Source organism: Anser anser, assembly GCF_964211835.1.
Source record: "Anser anser genome assembly, chromosome: 18".
Lineage (NCBI taxonomy): Eukaryota > Metazoa > Chordata > Aves > Anseriformes > Anatidae > Anser > Anser anser.
The window spans coordinates 1,497,975-1,511,683 of record NC_139739.1 but is presented as its reverse complement, the minus strand read 5'-3'; the positions used below and the strand labels follow the sequence as shown (position 1 = coordinate 1,511,683).

The window sequence follows — 13,709 nt, the reverse complement described above, 5'->3', positions numbered from 1 at the left end:
GGCGGAGGTTCCAGGTTTTCAGCGACTTCCTCCTTCCGTGAGCGCTGAGGGGAGCCGAGGGGAGAACCCCTCCCCCCCCACCCCGTGCTCTGTGGTTCATCCCGGCCGCTTCCCCGGAGGGAGGGGGGGGCGGGGTTGGCGTGAGGGGACCGGGGCTGAGGTGACGGGGGAGGGACGGAGCGGGGCGGGGGGGGGGGGGGCGGCACCGCCATGAGCTCCCCCGGCGGGGCCTTCCCCCTGCACGCCCTCGTGTGGGACAACGACCACCGGCGGCTGGACCAGGAGCTGCACGGCCAGGTATGGGGGGCCGGGAGCCGGTACCGGGAACCGTGAGGGGGCCGGGAGCTGTGGGGAGAGGCTACACGGAGGCCCCGGGCCCACGGGCAGGGCGGGCGGGGGGGGGTCGGGGCACGGCCCCGGCCGTGCCCCGACCCCCCCCGGCCGCCCTGCCCGTGGGCCCGGGGCCCCCGGTGCCGGCCCCGTGAGGGAAACGGGCCGCAAACCCGCAGCAGAGCTCGAGCAAAAGCAGGGGGATCACGGCCGCCTTCCTCCTCCTCACCGTACGCCGACGGCACCCCGCGGTTTACTAACGCTTGCCCACAGCACGCTCCCCTGCCGGGTTTTTGGGGAGAATCTTTGGAATGCGGGTGGTTTTTGTCTGATTTCTGTAGTCTTGAGTCCTTAACGAGGTCTGTAACCTTCTAATTCTTAGTCATTTGTGTAATCTGAGTCCTTAACGAGGTCTGAAACCTTCTAATTCTTACTCCTTAAAGTCCTTAACCTTATTGGCACGTTACTTCTGTTTATTTCAATAACATTTTGAGCTGGGGCTCTCTGTAATCAAATAAGCACCGTTCTGCACCTCGTTCTCCTGAGGCGCCCGCCCCGGTGCAGTGCCACCACCTGAAACGCTGTGAGGAAACGAGCGACGTATTAAGATGGGATGTGTCTGTCTCGGACTTCCCTCGTCTGCTTTTAAAAGACTTGATTTCGAGTATTCCAAAGATACGTTTCCTCCCGCTCCCTTGGGATAAGCTTCTCGCTGGCGGAGGGGTGCGTGAGGGGATCAGAAGGCACTTGCCAGCTGCACTTGGTATGGCAAACGATGGGTAAAATACCTGGTTACCGGTTAACAACAGCAAAAAAAAAAACACCAAAAAACCACCAGGAGGGCCTTTTTAGAGTCCTCCGCCTGTCAGTGCAGTAGGCATTTCTCTGTAGGAAGGGGGGAAGCAAACGGATTGGTATTCGAGCACTGAAGTGAGAACAGAGCCCTTTAAAATGAAGCTTACCCAGCTGCGTGTGGTCTTTCGAACTGAACGCTGTCAGATAACCGCGTTAACTTGCGTAATAACTTTCCTTTCTTGTTCTGCTATTGACTTTCCCCTTTTCCTTTAGTTGTAGATGCTCTTCTGTTTCAAATCTCTAAGCTAATAGTGAAAAATATGTAAGGTATGAGTATGTTGTGCTTGCATGTTTTGGATATTTATGCCTGCGTATCTTTTTACTTTTGTTTTTTGGTAACTCGTGCAAAGTGCACTTGGGCTTCATTGTGCTGTGTGTGTCAGTCAAATGGACGCTTTGTAGCTTAACATTTGCTTCTCTGCTTTCAAAAAGTGCTACACAAAATCCGTGTTGTATGGCCTGGTTTCTTGTTTTTTTTGTTTTGTTTTGTTTTTCTTCCTGTTCTGCTGTGTGAGGTTAAATCTTCCACTCAAGCTGTTGACTGTCAATGGTGCAGTGCACGCAGGGTGGAACACCCGTCTGTTCCTGAAAGAGACCGCTTCTGAAGGGAGGCAGAAGGGGAAATAATTACAGGAAAAGAAATGAGAAGCATCAGTGAGAGCTCGGTCCTGTTCTGCAGGTCCCGTTTCCTACCACGTCAGTGTATGGGCCCTGTTCTGCTTCTCTTTTTCTTTTGGGGGGGAAGTTAGACTGCAGCGTACTGAGGGCAGAAGGGCAGTGCGGCAGCGTTTGAAAACTGAGTTGACTACGCATCACAAACTGCTATGTGGGAGTATTTAGGGATCATTGACTCCTAGAGTCATGTATTACTAGATTACTAGGCCTAGAGTCAATTATTACTAGCAAGTTTTATTTATGTGACCTCCTCAGTGTGCTGTGATTAACCACGTTTGATAGAACAGCGTCAGCATTACTTATCTCTTGGATACTCAACAGGATGTTGATCAACGTGACCCGCGAGGCCGGACCTTGTTGCACCTTGCTGTTTCCCTGGGTTACATAGAATCTGCCAAAGTTCTTCTTCAACACAAGGCAGATGTAACTAAAGAGAACGCACAGGGATGGACAGGTAAAGATACCTTTAAAAACAGATATTATGTGTTAATGCTTTTCAGTTGCAGATGTTGTGTTTTGACTGCTTCTATGCTGTGTGTTTTGCTCAGAAAGCAAACTAAAACTAGCTTGTGCCTGGGTTTCTTTCAGTTTTACATGAAGCTGTCAGCACAGGAGATCCGGAGATGGTACATATGATTCTGCAGCATCGAGACTATCAGCAGACCTCTAGGACGCTTGGAGGAGTTCCTGAATTACTCCAGAAGATTAATGAGGTAGTTATTTAGTTTAAACCTCTTACTCCAGACCGTAACTCTGGTTCAAGTTGTTCGTTTAAGTACACTGAAATCAGGAACAGAGATTAGAGCCCCGTTGATCTGAAGGTGGGCAATTGTGTTCTTCCTTTCAACGTGCATATTGCACAGACCCGTGGGAGGTGGAGACTTTTTCTTGACTCTGATTTTGAAGTCCATAGTCATGAAGTCCAGCATTGGAGGATGACTCTTGAAGGTGTTGCTGCTTCTACAGTAAAATAAAGCAAAATAGCTTGTTATAAACCAGCAGTAAGCTGATGTATTTTATGCCTGTTGTCTTCAATTTAATTGTTGTAATGTTCATTTATGTCTGAAGTTCTGTTCTTTTTTAGTTTTCCTTTATCAAAAACATTCATGGGAAATGCTATTCTGAGCGTTAGATTAAAACTGTTTTGTGAAATATTCATAGGATATTTTCTTCTTCCAGACTCCTGACTTTTATGTGGAAATGAAATGGGAGTTTACTAGCTGGGGTAAGAGTCCTGGTCATTGTTCTCTCTTCTAAGCAGTAGACAAAAGGACCTGCTCATGTATAAATGTCAAAAGATATGCAGAGACATATATATTTACTGGAATCTTCATTCCCTGCTCCCCAGAATACTTATCTTCAGTTCTCAAAGTAACCTCTTGTATTTCTGTTGCTCAATTGTTCTTTGTTTCTCTCTTTGTTTTTTTAATGGCGGCTTTAACCATTGTCAGAATCGCTGAAGACTTTTTCCAGGATTTTGTTTGTGTATCTTTGGCTATCAATGACTAAGACAGTGATACACGTCTGATGTGTAGATGCACAGACTACTTGGAAGTACTCGCTTTGCTTTTAAAGAAATGAATGCTAGGACTTAGAGCTGACTTCGTTTTCCAAACGGCTATTTATCAGGCTGCTAGGAGACTGGCTTTAACACATTTCACATCTGTCAGTCTGAACCGATGCTTCATTCCTTTTCATGTTAATCTTTTAATTGGAATTAATAGGTTTTGTCCTGTCTAGCTTTGAGAACAATCTTGCTTGCTTCCTGTGGAATAATGCTCGCTGTACTGAGTAATTGATGCATCAGGGATATGGTTTCTGCTTCAGTTCAGGCTTCTCGTGTGCTCCGTGTCTTGAATATTTTATATTTACATGTTCCTTGTTTTCTTTTGTAGTTCCGCTGGTTTCTAGGGTTTGTCCAAGTGATGTCTGTCGCATCTGGAAAAGTGGTGCCAAGTTGCGAGTTGATATCACGTTGCTGGGATTTGAAAATATGAGCTGGGAGAGGGGAAGGCGTAGCTTAATTTTCAAGGGCGAAGGTAACTGTTCTAGCATGTCTGCACTGTTGATCACCAAATACTGTGTGAACCACAATGGGAAACCCCAGTTTTCCTTAAAAAGACCCGTTGAGGCTGAGTACTGAATTTTAGGAAAGATTTGTATGTATGTTCCATTAGTGTCTTAAAGGTAGTGTTTTTGTGATTTAACATAATGGCTTGGTTTTATTTTTTTGAGTAAATTTGAGGTGAAAATTTGGTAATAGGGCTAAAATTTTACTTTAATTTACTTCAATTTCATACTTGCTTTTCATCTGCCCCCAAATAAAATCAGTGAATTAGCAACTGCTGTGACTTGATATACAGTGTATGCTCAGGTTTTTCGTTGTGGATTGCTGTTGGTAAGGTGTTTTTTCTTTTAAAATGAGATGTAATATTCCAACAGATACCGGAGGTTGGGCAGAACTAATTGAGATAAATCATGATGATAAGTTCGTTACAACAGAGCGCTTTGAGATTTCCCAACACATGAAGCGTTTGACGCTGGGATCTATGACCCCGAAAAGAAAAGATGTGGAAAGACGCCTTACCTCTCCAATTATTAATACGTGCCTTGATACAAAAAACATTGCTTTTGAAAGGTAAGATACAAAGTTGCTCTCAACAAATAAACACTGCAAGGCTATTGATGGTCATACCCGCAATAATGTTTTAAAGACAAAAATCTCAAACTCATAAAGTATTTTATGGCTAGATCTGAAATTACTTTAAACTTCATGTACCATTAAGTAAAAAACCTATGCTTTGTCAGCTGCTGTTGCTTGGCAAAATGTGCCAGTACTGAAACTAATGGGCAGGAACTTACAGCTTGTAGCTAAATGAGTCAAATCTCACATTAATACTGTAAATTAAAATCTGCCTAGTGTGTCTTTCCATGGTACTTTCTACCACGTTTATCTTCTTTGTTCACTGCACGTGCTTATCCAGGTATCTGTCAGCTTTCTTCAAGCCGTCCTTTTTATGCAGCTCCTCTTGGAGTGTTCTGAGATGCAGTAAAACAACCCCATGATCACGCTGTCAACAAGTGTTGTCAAAGGGAGATGTATAATCGCAGCCTCTTTCTCCTGAATACTTAGTACTCTCTCAGAGCTTCCCAGAATTAGTCCTCGTGATGTTCAGTGAGCCTTAGTAACTGCAGCATCTCCACATCCAGAAACAAAGATTTCCTAGACAGAAATATTCCTAGCCCTCTGTTCCCCAAATTGTCGTGTCAGATTACTTTTGAAATTAAGCTGCGGCTGAATGCATTAAAAGCTGCTGTGCCCAGGCTGCCAGGCAAAATGCTTCAGTTTTTAGGTTGTCCTCCTCCTCTGTGGCTCAGGTATCCACATCTGAATTTAAAATCTGTGACTAAGCCTCAGAGCTTTGGCCATGTACTAAGAACAGAAGCAGTGCGACTTGCTCAGCTCTGTCGTGGTGCGTGTGTGTGTGCGAGGATGGATTGTCCTGTGTTTATGTCTGGTGCTAATAATCAAACGACTTATCAAATGTTGTTTGTTAAAAGCACTTTTAGTAAAATGGGCTGGGGATTGTGTAGAAATGCAACTGTGTAGACATCTGTGGTATTCACTTTTTGGCAGAACCACCACTGGATTCTGGGTATGGAGGACGGAAAAAGCAGAAGGCGTAAATGGTTACGAAGCAAAGGTAAAGCCTGTTATACACAGCTAAGAAGTCTTACAGCTAACTGTAGTATGATTGTTTTGCCTTTCTTTCCTGAGTATTTCAGGCCCTCAGTTTCCCATCAAGAGCTTTATTGTGTTGCCAGCAGAACTGGGCAGGAGCAAGGAACTTTAAGGGTGCCCACTTTGTGGGAAGGGTGGTGCCTGCGTGTAGGCACATCAGCAGGGGCTTTGGGGGAGAGGGAGGAGCAAAGCATTTCGGCAGCAGAGGGGCAAAAGATTCACTGTAACTCTTAGAACTCCCTTTCAAAAACTAGAATTGAACTTGTTCTCATGTGTTGTCATTCTTTGTCTGTTCAATAGACAAGGAACCCACTGGCAAAGTGCCGTGAGCACCCTCTAGTAACAGTATTGACGGAAGTAACAGCTTCTTGGTGCCATGAGTTGCATCACGAATTCAAGTAGTAAGAGACTGATGGTAAACTAAAGACCCTGACCATGTTTATGGGCAATACGGTCACTCTGGTCTTTGTGACAGGTTCCCTCGCCAGACACACTTTTGTGAGATATTTTTGAAGATGGCTTCATAGCCTTGCAGTTTTAGGAATTTAGGTATCACAAAATTTAACTTCCTCAAGTCTGTGTTTACTCCAGATTTTGGAATTTGTGCAATTAAAAATAAATTTTGTAATTTCATTTAACAGAAAAATAAATGCAGAATAGTTTTGTACACTTATGGGAGGGCTTTTCTCACAAGGCTGTGGGACTATTTGGTGGGATGCTGGGGTTCACCAGTGCTCCTGCAGAATTAAACCATGGCTGAATTTCATTTGGAAGGTCTTGCGAGTGACCTCTGTTTAGAAACAGCATTATCTGGCTTTCCTCCCTTGTTCTCTCTGAAGATGTATATCCAGGTGGGGATCCTCTTCAGCAAGCTTGGAAGTGCCCATCAAGTTTTGGATTTGGGTGGGTTAGTTATCTACAAAAGCATATTTAAAATGTGTCAATCTGCTTTCCAAGAATATGGCTGGAAGGCTGAATTCTGCTCCCATTGAAGCCAATGACCAAGCTCCTTTGCTTTTCTCTTGGCATAGGGTGCTTGCGAGATTAATGCTGTCTGGAGATGCTAAGCTGTATTATTTGTGGGGTTTCGTGTTTTATCAGCTTGCCCAGCAGGTGGCTGCGTAGTTTCAGCCTTAGCACTGGTCTATCAAGCAAATAGTGTGTGGGATTTCCATTATGCCAGAGGGGTCAGAAAAATCAAAGTGCAGCACTCCCTGTTGATCACCAGTATGTTAGAGATCTTTGTAAGGAGCAGATCCACGTCACTTTATTTTGTCTTCCTTAAGGTTCGTGTTCATGGTGTTTTTAGAAAAACGTTGCTTTTTAACCTGTGGTGATTTTTGTCCTCATTTTTATTTTTTAGGTGTACATTGCAAACAACGTGAATGTGGTCACGAAAATCAGAACGGAACATTTAACAGAAGAGGAAAAGAAAAGATATAAAGGTAGTTTTTCTATAGGATGACTGGAATTAAGTGCAACATCTTGGCTCTCTGATATCTTCTCTGTGTGACCGCAGAAGAAGCAGTCAGATAAGAACTGAAATACTTTTCTTGCTGACCTTGACCTGCTTAAGTTTCACATGCTGTTTGTCTGAGGTAGCTTGTTATTTGACTCCCAGCCTACAAATGACCAAATATTTATCCTAGTTGTATTTAGAGGAAAGGGCCCTTCAAAACTATTGAAAGTTTATTGAAAGCTTAAGAAAGCTGCACTTTCCCATGCAATTTTGTGCTCTGGAATGTGTTCATGGCTTTACTTCGTTTTGGCCATGATTACAAGGTTCACGTGAGCTTTGGTTTCTTGGTCTTTTTCTTCATTTCTGGTCCTGTGATTCTTTCCGGTACTTCAACTGGAGTAAGAATGAGTAGCTGGTAACCTCGTATGGAAACACTGCCCTTGATTGGCCTATGTTGGCCAGGAGGGGAGGCACTGTGAACAATGGAGCTATTTGTTCAAGATAGAAACCACTGAAAATTCTTGCCTCTGTTCTGTGTCTTGTATCCATCTTACTGTGTCACATTTAGGTCCTGGGTTTGCCTGATAAAGCTTGCAGGGAACTTGGGCTCTCTCCTGACTGTCTTTGGCTTGCTTCACTTTGGGTTAGAAGCCTCGCTTGTTAGCCTGGTGTGTACTTAAAGCCTACTGCTATTCAATAATAATACAAAACTCCTCCTTCTGTTTTCTGAAGCTGACAGGAACCCTCTGGAATCATTTCTGGGTACAGTGGAGCATGAATATGGTGCTCAGGTGAGTGTCTTTGACCTTGTAACAGGGCACTATAGTGCTGAGATCTGTGCCAATAAGAGTTGTGTGTGTGCAGGGAATCCCTCTTCCTGTTTTCTTAGTTCAGCAGCAGTTTTGATGATGAGGTTTGAATGTTCCCTGAAGAGTCTTTTGTTTGTCAAATGTTCCTGTATAAGTAGCTGGTACTTCCTTCTGAACGCTCCCTTGAAAACGATGTAGAATCTGTTAGCAAAGTAAGAGCTGGGGTTTGATGGGGTATTTAAAACACCCCATCGAAGTTTAGTCTTTAGCGAAGGATTTGGAGTCAAGAAATGCTGCAGTTTGTATGTGCTTTGATTTCTAGCTTTAAAGTATTTGTGTAGGTTTTTCTTGTCTCTAAAATGATTTGAGATTTTTAACCTCAGTAGAAAACAGCTTAAACGTGTGTGCTTGTATTTCTGGCTAATGGCCCTGGTGACTAAAACAGAGAATGAGCTACTTCACAAAAGGTAACTTACAAGTTTCCTGTACTAGCCATTGCCTGTTAATTCTGTACTACTTTGGTCTTTTTTCTGTCTTTCCTTCCAGAGTACAGTCAAGACAACAGAGTATGCCGCAAGTAACAACCCTACTGCTATTACTCTGGAGGAATACTTGGACCCAAACTTTGATTTGAAAGGTAGAGATATAGGAAGACCGAAAGAAGTCACCATTCGAACACAGAAGTGAGAAGTGAAATTTTAACTTTTTCCAATTTCCTTTTTCCCAGTCATTTGATCTCTGGAAACTGTATTTTACAAGTATCCAGTACAGTTTTATCCCCCTTGCAGAATTAATCATAAGAGAGATCTTGAAGTATTCAGCCATGGTCTAATTCTTCCATTAAGCAGAAGAAAGCATTCAGGCTAGTGCTGCAACTTTTAAAAAATCCATCCCTTACATATCGCATCAGTAAGCTCCTATACTTGCCTTTAGCCTGACCAGGAGCGTGGCTGGGTTTCTCCAAGCACTAACTGTTCTTACTCTTTGTATGAAGGAGGTGAAAATGCTGTGTATTTTACTTTTGCAGTTTCCAAAACTGTCAACTCAGGATGCTTTTACACAACTTACTCTTTCAGGTTTAAAGCAACCTTATGGATGAGTGAAGAATTTCCCTTGTCCCTTATGGAACAAGTCACTCCGATCATTGATCTGATGGCCAGAACTAGTGCTCATTTTGCCAGGCTTAAGGATTTCATCACTCTGGAATTTCCACCAGGATTCCCTGTCAAAATTGGTAATGCGTAGCAATTTTTATTCTAGCATCTTCATTTCCATTCTTTCTGTGGGTTTTGCAATATATATTCACAAAACCAATTTTATTTTTTTACTAGTCATCTTGAACGTATCTAGAACCAAAAACATATATCCATGTTATCTTCTATGTCTGGGATCATTGAATCCAAATTATAGCCAGTACAGAAGTATAATTTTAAAGATGGTATCATTCCAGTACAAATGAGCTGTTGCTAACCCTTTCCTCTTGGCTTGAATGTCTTTGATTTGGTATTTTTACAATAATCTGAGATACAGAGGCAGAGCGAGAATGACTAAGGGCAACTTCTTGGTGAAGTGAGTTGCACTTTGCTTTGTCATCATGTCATGCGATTTGTGGAATATATTCCGTAAACCTTTAAGGGTTTGAAGTGGCTGCAGGTGTGAAAGTGAATGTCAGAATTCTTTTTGATAGAAATCTTGTACTTTTTTTTTAATAGAAATTCCCTTATTTCATGTGCTGAATGCCCGAATTACTTTTGAAAACGTCAATGGCTGCAGGACAGCTGAGAAAACATCACAGATGGCTGGAGGTGCACAGTGTGATTCAGGTAAGGAGTGGAAATGTGCAGTGATCACATCTTCTTACATTTCTGTCAGTGGAGTGCACAGAAGAGATGGTTTAACTGCAGGGAATCAAACACTCACAGGTGAGAGGAAGCTGCGGTGTACAGCAGCTGATCCCAACTGCGTGACGCTGATCGTATCATTCCACTCTGCCCCCTTCAAAACCTGCCTGACTAAACTGAGCTGTTGCAAGTTTTCCCAGGTTTTTTGAGGTCTAAATTCTGGTGCATTAGAGTGATGCTGCCAGCATGAAAGCTATTGTTATGGGAAGTAGAATACAAACTTGTTGTGACAGCTCAGTCTTTGAGAAGAGCGTGGATTACACTTGAGTAGGGTGCTTGTGACTGCATGCATCAAGTGCTGCTCTGTCCTAGGAGCTTTTACAGACCCATTCATTAGGAATAACCTCAGAAGTCAGAGCCACTGCAGTATTTACCTTTTGCACCCTTTTTCTTCCCGTATGGTTTTGTCAGAGTTCAGCCACCTTAGGTAAGAAAGGTCGTATCGTGTCTTAGTGTTGTGCTCGTTTGCCACTTAAGTCTTCCAAAGCGTCTGCATATATGTAGCCAGGGGGTTTATCTGATTTTTTTTGGAGCTTAGCATGTATAAACACCCATCAGAATTTTTTGATTAACAACTTGCGGAAACATACTGTGCTGTGTTTCTAAACTATGTTTGGCTTCTGTAGGTGCTAATTTCGAGGTTGACCAGTCAGTGTTTGAGATCCCCAAATCTTACCATGTCCAAGATGATGGTAGGAACATACACGTGCAGGATGAAGATAACGAGATCATGCAGTTTGCTATTCAGCAGAGTTTGTTGGAATCCAGTGGAAATAAAGTAAGTATGCTGTAAGCTGCTCAGTGCAGATTTGACAGGTTTCACAATGCAGCAATAGCTGCATCTCTGAACTAAACCAATGTGTGGAAAGCGTTGTGTAGGGTGGATTTTTCCAAGAACCTCAGAGGAGGAAAAAAATACAGAAATGCATTTCAAAGAAGAAATAAGAGTGATTTAAAGCTTTTCTTTCAGTTATTTGCACTACAAATCTGTTAACTCCTGTGGAATTGTCCCTCTTTTTCCATTTCTAGGAAGTGGGGATGCATTCCAATGGAGCAGTTGCGTATCCGCAGGACTTCAATATACAGTATCAGAGGTAACCAATTGTTTTTTTCACATCAAAAATGCTGTGGTGGAGCAAAAATACTTCTAACAGTAGTATGAGGCAATTCTGCACTTCTAATTTTTTTCCCCTGGAGACAGGTAACAGACGTTCAGAATTCAAGGTCTCTTTTCCTGTGCTGCTTCTAATTTTTACTTTTTCAAGAAGCGAGAACTCTGAACTGGGCTTCCCTAGTTTATATTCTGTGTCCCTTTAGCTCAGCTCCAGGACTGGCCTGCACACACAACTGATTCTTCACCCACCAAGTAAACACATCCCTTCTGCTCTGCTCTTAAAACTGCAATGGGTCCCTCTGGCTCAAATGTTTGTATATTAAATACTGCCTCTTTAAGGTGGCTCTTCTTATTTTCAAAATCATTATGTATGTAATCTTTTAAAACGCGGTAACCTATATTGAGCAGACCGTTGGGAGTCTGCTACGGTATTCGTGGGGTCTTCCCGCAGCTAAGTGTGAAGAAATCTTTGTGTGGTGAAGAACTGCAACCTCCTGGCTCTTTTGTGTATGGAAATTGTTACCTTTAAACTGTGAGGGAATACTTTTAGAAGTCTGTTGAAAACTGTTAATATGTATGAAAGATTCTGAGGAACCTTCAAAGAGCAGGTTTTACATTGGGAACTCAGTGTCTGTTAGAACAACTGCTCTCTTATCCTGAGAGCTGCTTTCTGCCCTTTAAGAGAGCGATTCGGGTTTGCAGTTTGAATACAGTTGCTAGGGAGGATCATTGCAGGAGGAAACATGAAATGAGCTCTCTCTCTCTTGTTACTTGAAGTTCTCTTTCTTTCCTCAGGGCACTGCAGGAGAGCTATCTAACAAGCACAGGTAATTCATGCTGCAGCACCCCTAGTGAACCAAACAGTTTTGAAAAAGACTTGCAGCTTGCCATGGAGCTGTCTGTCCGAGAGCAGGAAGAACGGGAGAAGCAACGCCGTGAAAAGGAAGATGCAGAGCTTCAGCAAGTTTTACGGCTTTCTCTTGTGGAAAAGTAACTCCTTAGTGATCTCCTGAAATAAGGATGACCAAATTTCAGTAAAACTGAAAGCTTTCAGAGCTCTCAGTCTGAAGACCACTCCTCGATTGCTTAAGTAAAGATTTCACCTGCCTTCTTAGTTATCATCATCATCAGCTACAACAGCTGTTGTATTTTTTATTTTTGAGGGAGTTTCAGAACATGGGCATCTGCATTTGGCTGCCCAACTGTGCAGCCTTAGCTGTGAAGTAAGTTTTTACCTATGCATATTTATTGAAGAGCAGGTGGAAATTTTGCTTAGCATCAGGATTTAAGATTGCAGTAAAGTTTGAAAACCTGATTTATGGGGAGTTCAAGAGGGAAACTTCATTACTTACCAAAGAAATACTCATCTGCTTAGTCACTTCTGAATAATTCAAAGCCATTGTCTCTTCCTTTCAGTTGTTATGTGGAAGAGTATCTATATGCATTTTCACACACATACACCTACAGTAGCTTCTCATGCTGACGGTATACCATGCTGACAGACATTTTCTGTTAGTTTTGTTTATATGTGATTTTCTTCTTCTCTAGTTACCGAGATTTTTATCATGTGCTCCTGCTTAAGAGGAATAATTTTATACTTGAACAGCTAATCCAAGCTCAAGATTAAACCAGTGCTTTCTGAAATAGGACAAAACAAGTAGCCAGTAAAACTTTAGATCCTAAAATGGGACCATCTGCCTAGTAAAGTAGCAGTTTCTGCAGTGATTCAAAACCAGCTAGTTCCCATAGCCAGAGGGCAGCAAGAAAATAAGTGATAGATCCAGGTGCTTCTTGAGATCACTCCGTGTGTGTGCATGCGCGTGTGTGCGTGCCTGTATATGGGTGCTAACTTCAAATAGGAGAAACTTCAGGTGAAATTTTAATGTATACTTATTGGAAGATGAGTTTTAATTTTGTCATCTGAAAGGGAAATGTGTGTTGCTTTTTAAAATCCAAATGCTTATCCTTCATGTGAATACATATATTTTTTTATCTGAGTCTTTTTATTGATTTTAGAACAAGCCAATATGACTCCGCTCACTGAAATGGTGTTGTAACAATTCCAAAATACATTTTAACCAGCTTTCCTCAGGTCTTTACACATAGGGTATATTCGTAGCTATTTTATCTGCACTTCTGTCAGCGTTTACAGTACTTACACTGTGCCTCTCGAGTGCACTCCACAAGTACACAATGTATGTACGCCCACAGGAAAGCCTTATAGTAGTTACATGTGAGCAATACTCCTCAGTTCTGGCTGGCAGAAGGGTGAAGAACCTATGGTACATCTGGTCTGATCTTGCTACCTAATCCTGCACTTACTCCTTGAGCAAAACAGGGCAGTTCTGTGTGACCAACGATTAACTAGTTTAAAATCACTCTAAAAGAGACTTGATCTTAACTAGGGAGATGGTTGGTAACTTAGAACTCCATTTTAAACCAATAATCCATTGTTTTATGTAGCGGGCAATTAAAATTCAGTGTACAGTAGAACTGGTATATCTGCACCATGTTTGTTTAATGATACAGCTTGCAACCATAACTAGCTTATTGGGTGTCTGCAGGAATGCTGAACGCGACTGTCTTGCACAGGGGCAGTGGTCTGTGTTGGAACCGCGTCCCTCTTTACAAGGAGGATTACTTTGACTTTCTCAATTGCAAAAGAGGGAAAAAGCCTTGCATTGAGCTCTTGACAAAGTCGTGTGGTAGAAGGTGAAATTATGTTTGTTTGTTTTTTCCTTCAGCGGAAATAAAGAGTGCTGTTGCCTTTGTAAGAGCATCTGTCTGATGTTGCTTTTTTTCTCTATGGAGCATTTCAAAGGTT

General features: G+C 42.5%; 1 protein-coding gene across 2 annotated transcripts; it reads left to right on the top strand.

Annotated features, from left to right (window-relative positions):
• Window positions 1-134: 134 nt before the first annotated feature.
• Window positions 135-13,663, top strand: ANKRD13A (ankyrin repeat domain 13A). 2 transcript variants are annotated; one of them, XM_083804032.1, is made up of 15 exons: window positions 135-297; window positions 2,182-2,314; window positions 2,449-2,573; window positions 3,040-3,085; window positions 3,756-3,899; window positions 4,303-4,498; window positions 5,498-5,564; window positions 6,966-7,047; window positions 7,794-7,852; window positions 8,417-8,553; window positions 8,947-9,104; window positions 9,583-9,693; window positions 10,398-10,549; window positions 10,801-10,865; window positions 11,681-13,663. In XM_083804032.1, the coding sequence occupies exons 1-15, from the start codon at window positions 211-213 to the stop codon at window positions 11,877-11,879; spliced, it is 1,761 nt and encodes a 586-aa protein (XP_083660158.1). In that variant the 5' UTR covers window positions 135-210; the 3' UTR covers window positions 11,880-13,663. The 2 variants fall into 2 exon arrangements, with proteins under 2 accessions (XP_083660158.1, XP_083660159.1); XM_083804033.1 differs by lacking the exon at window positions 135-297 and adding an exon at window positions 1,404-1,452.
• Window positions 13,664-13,709: the final 46 nt, after the last annotated feature.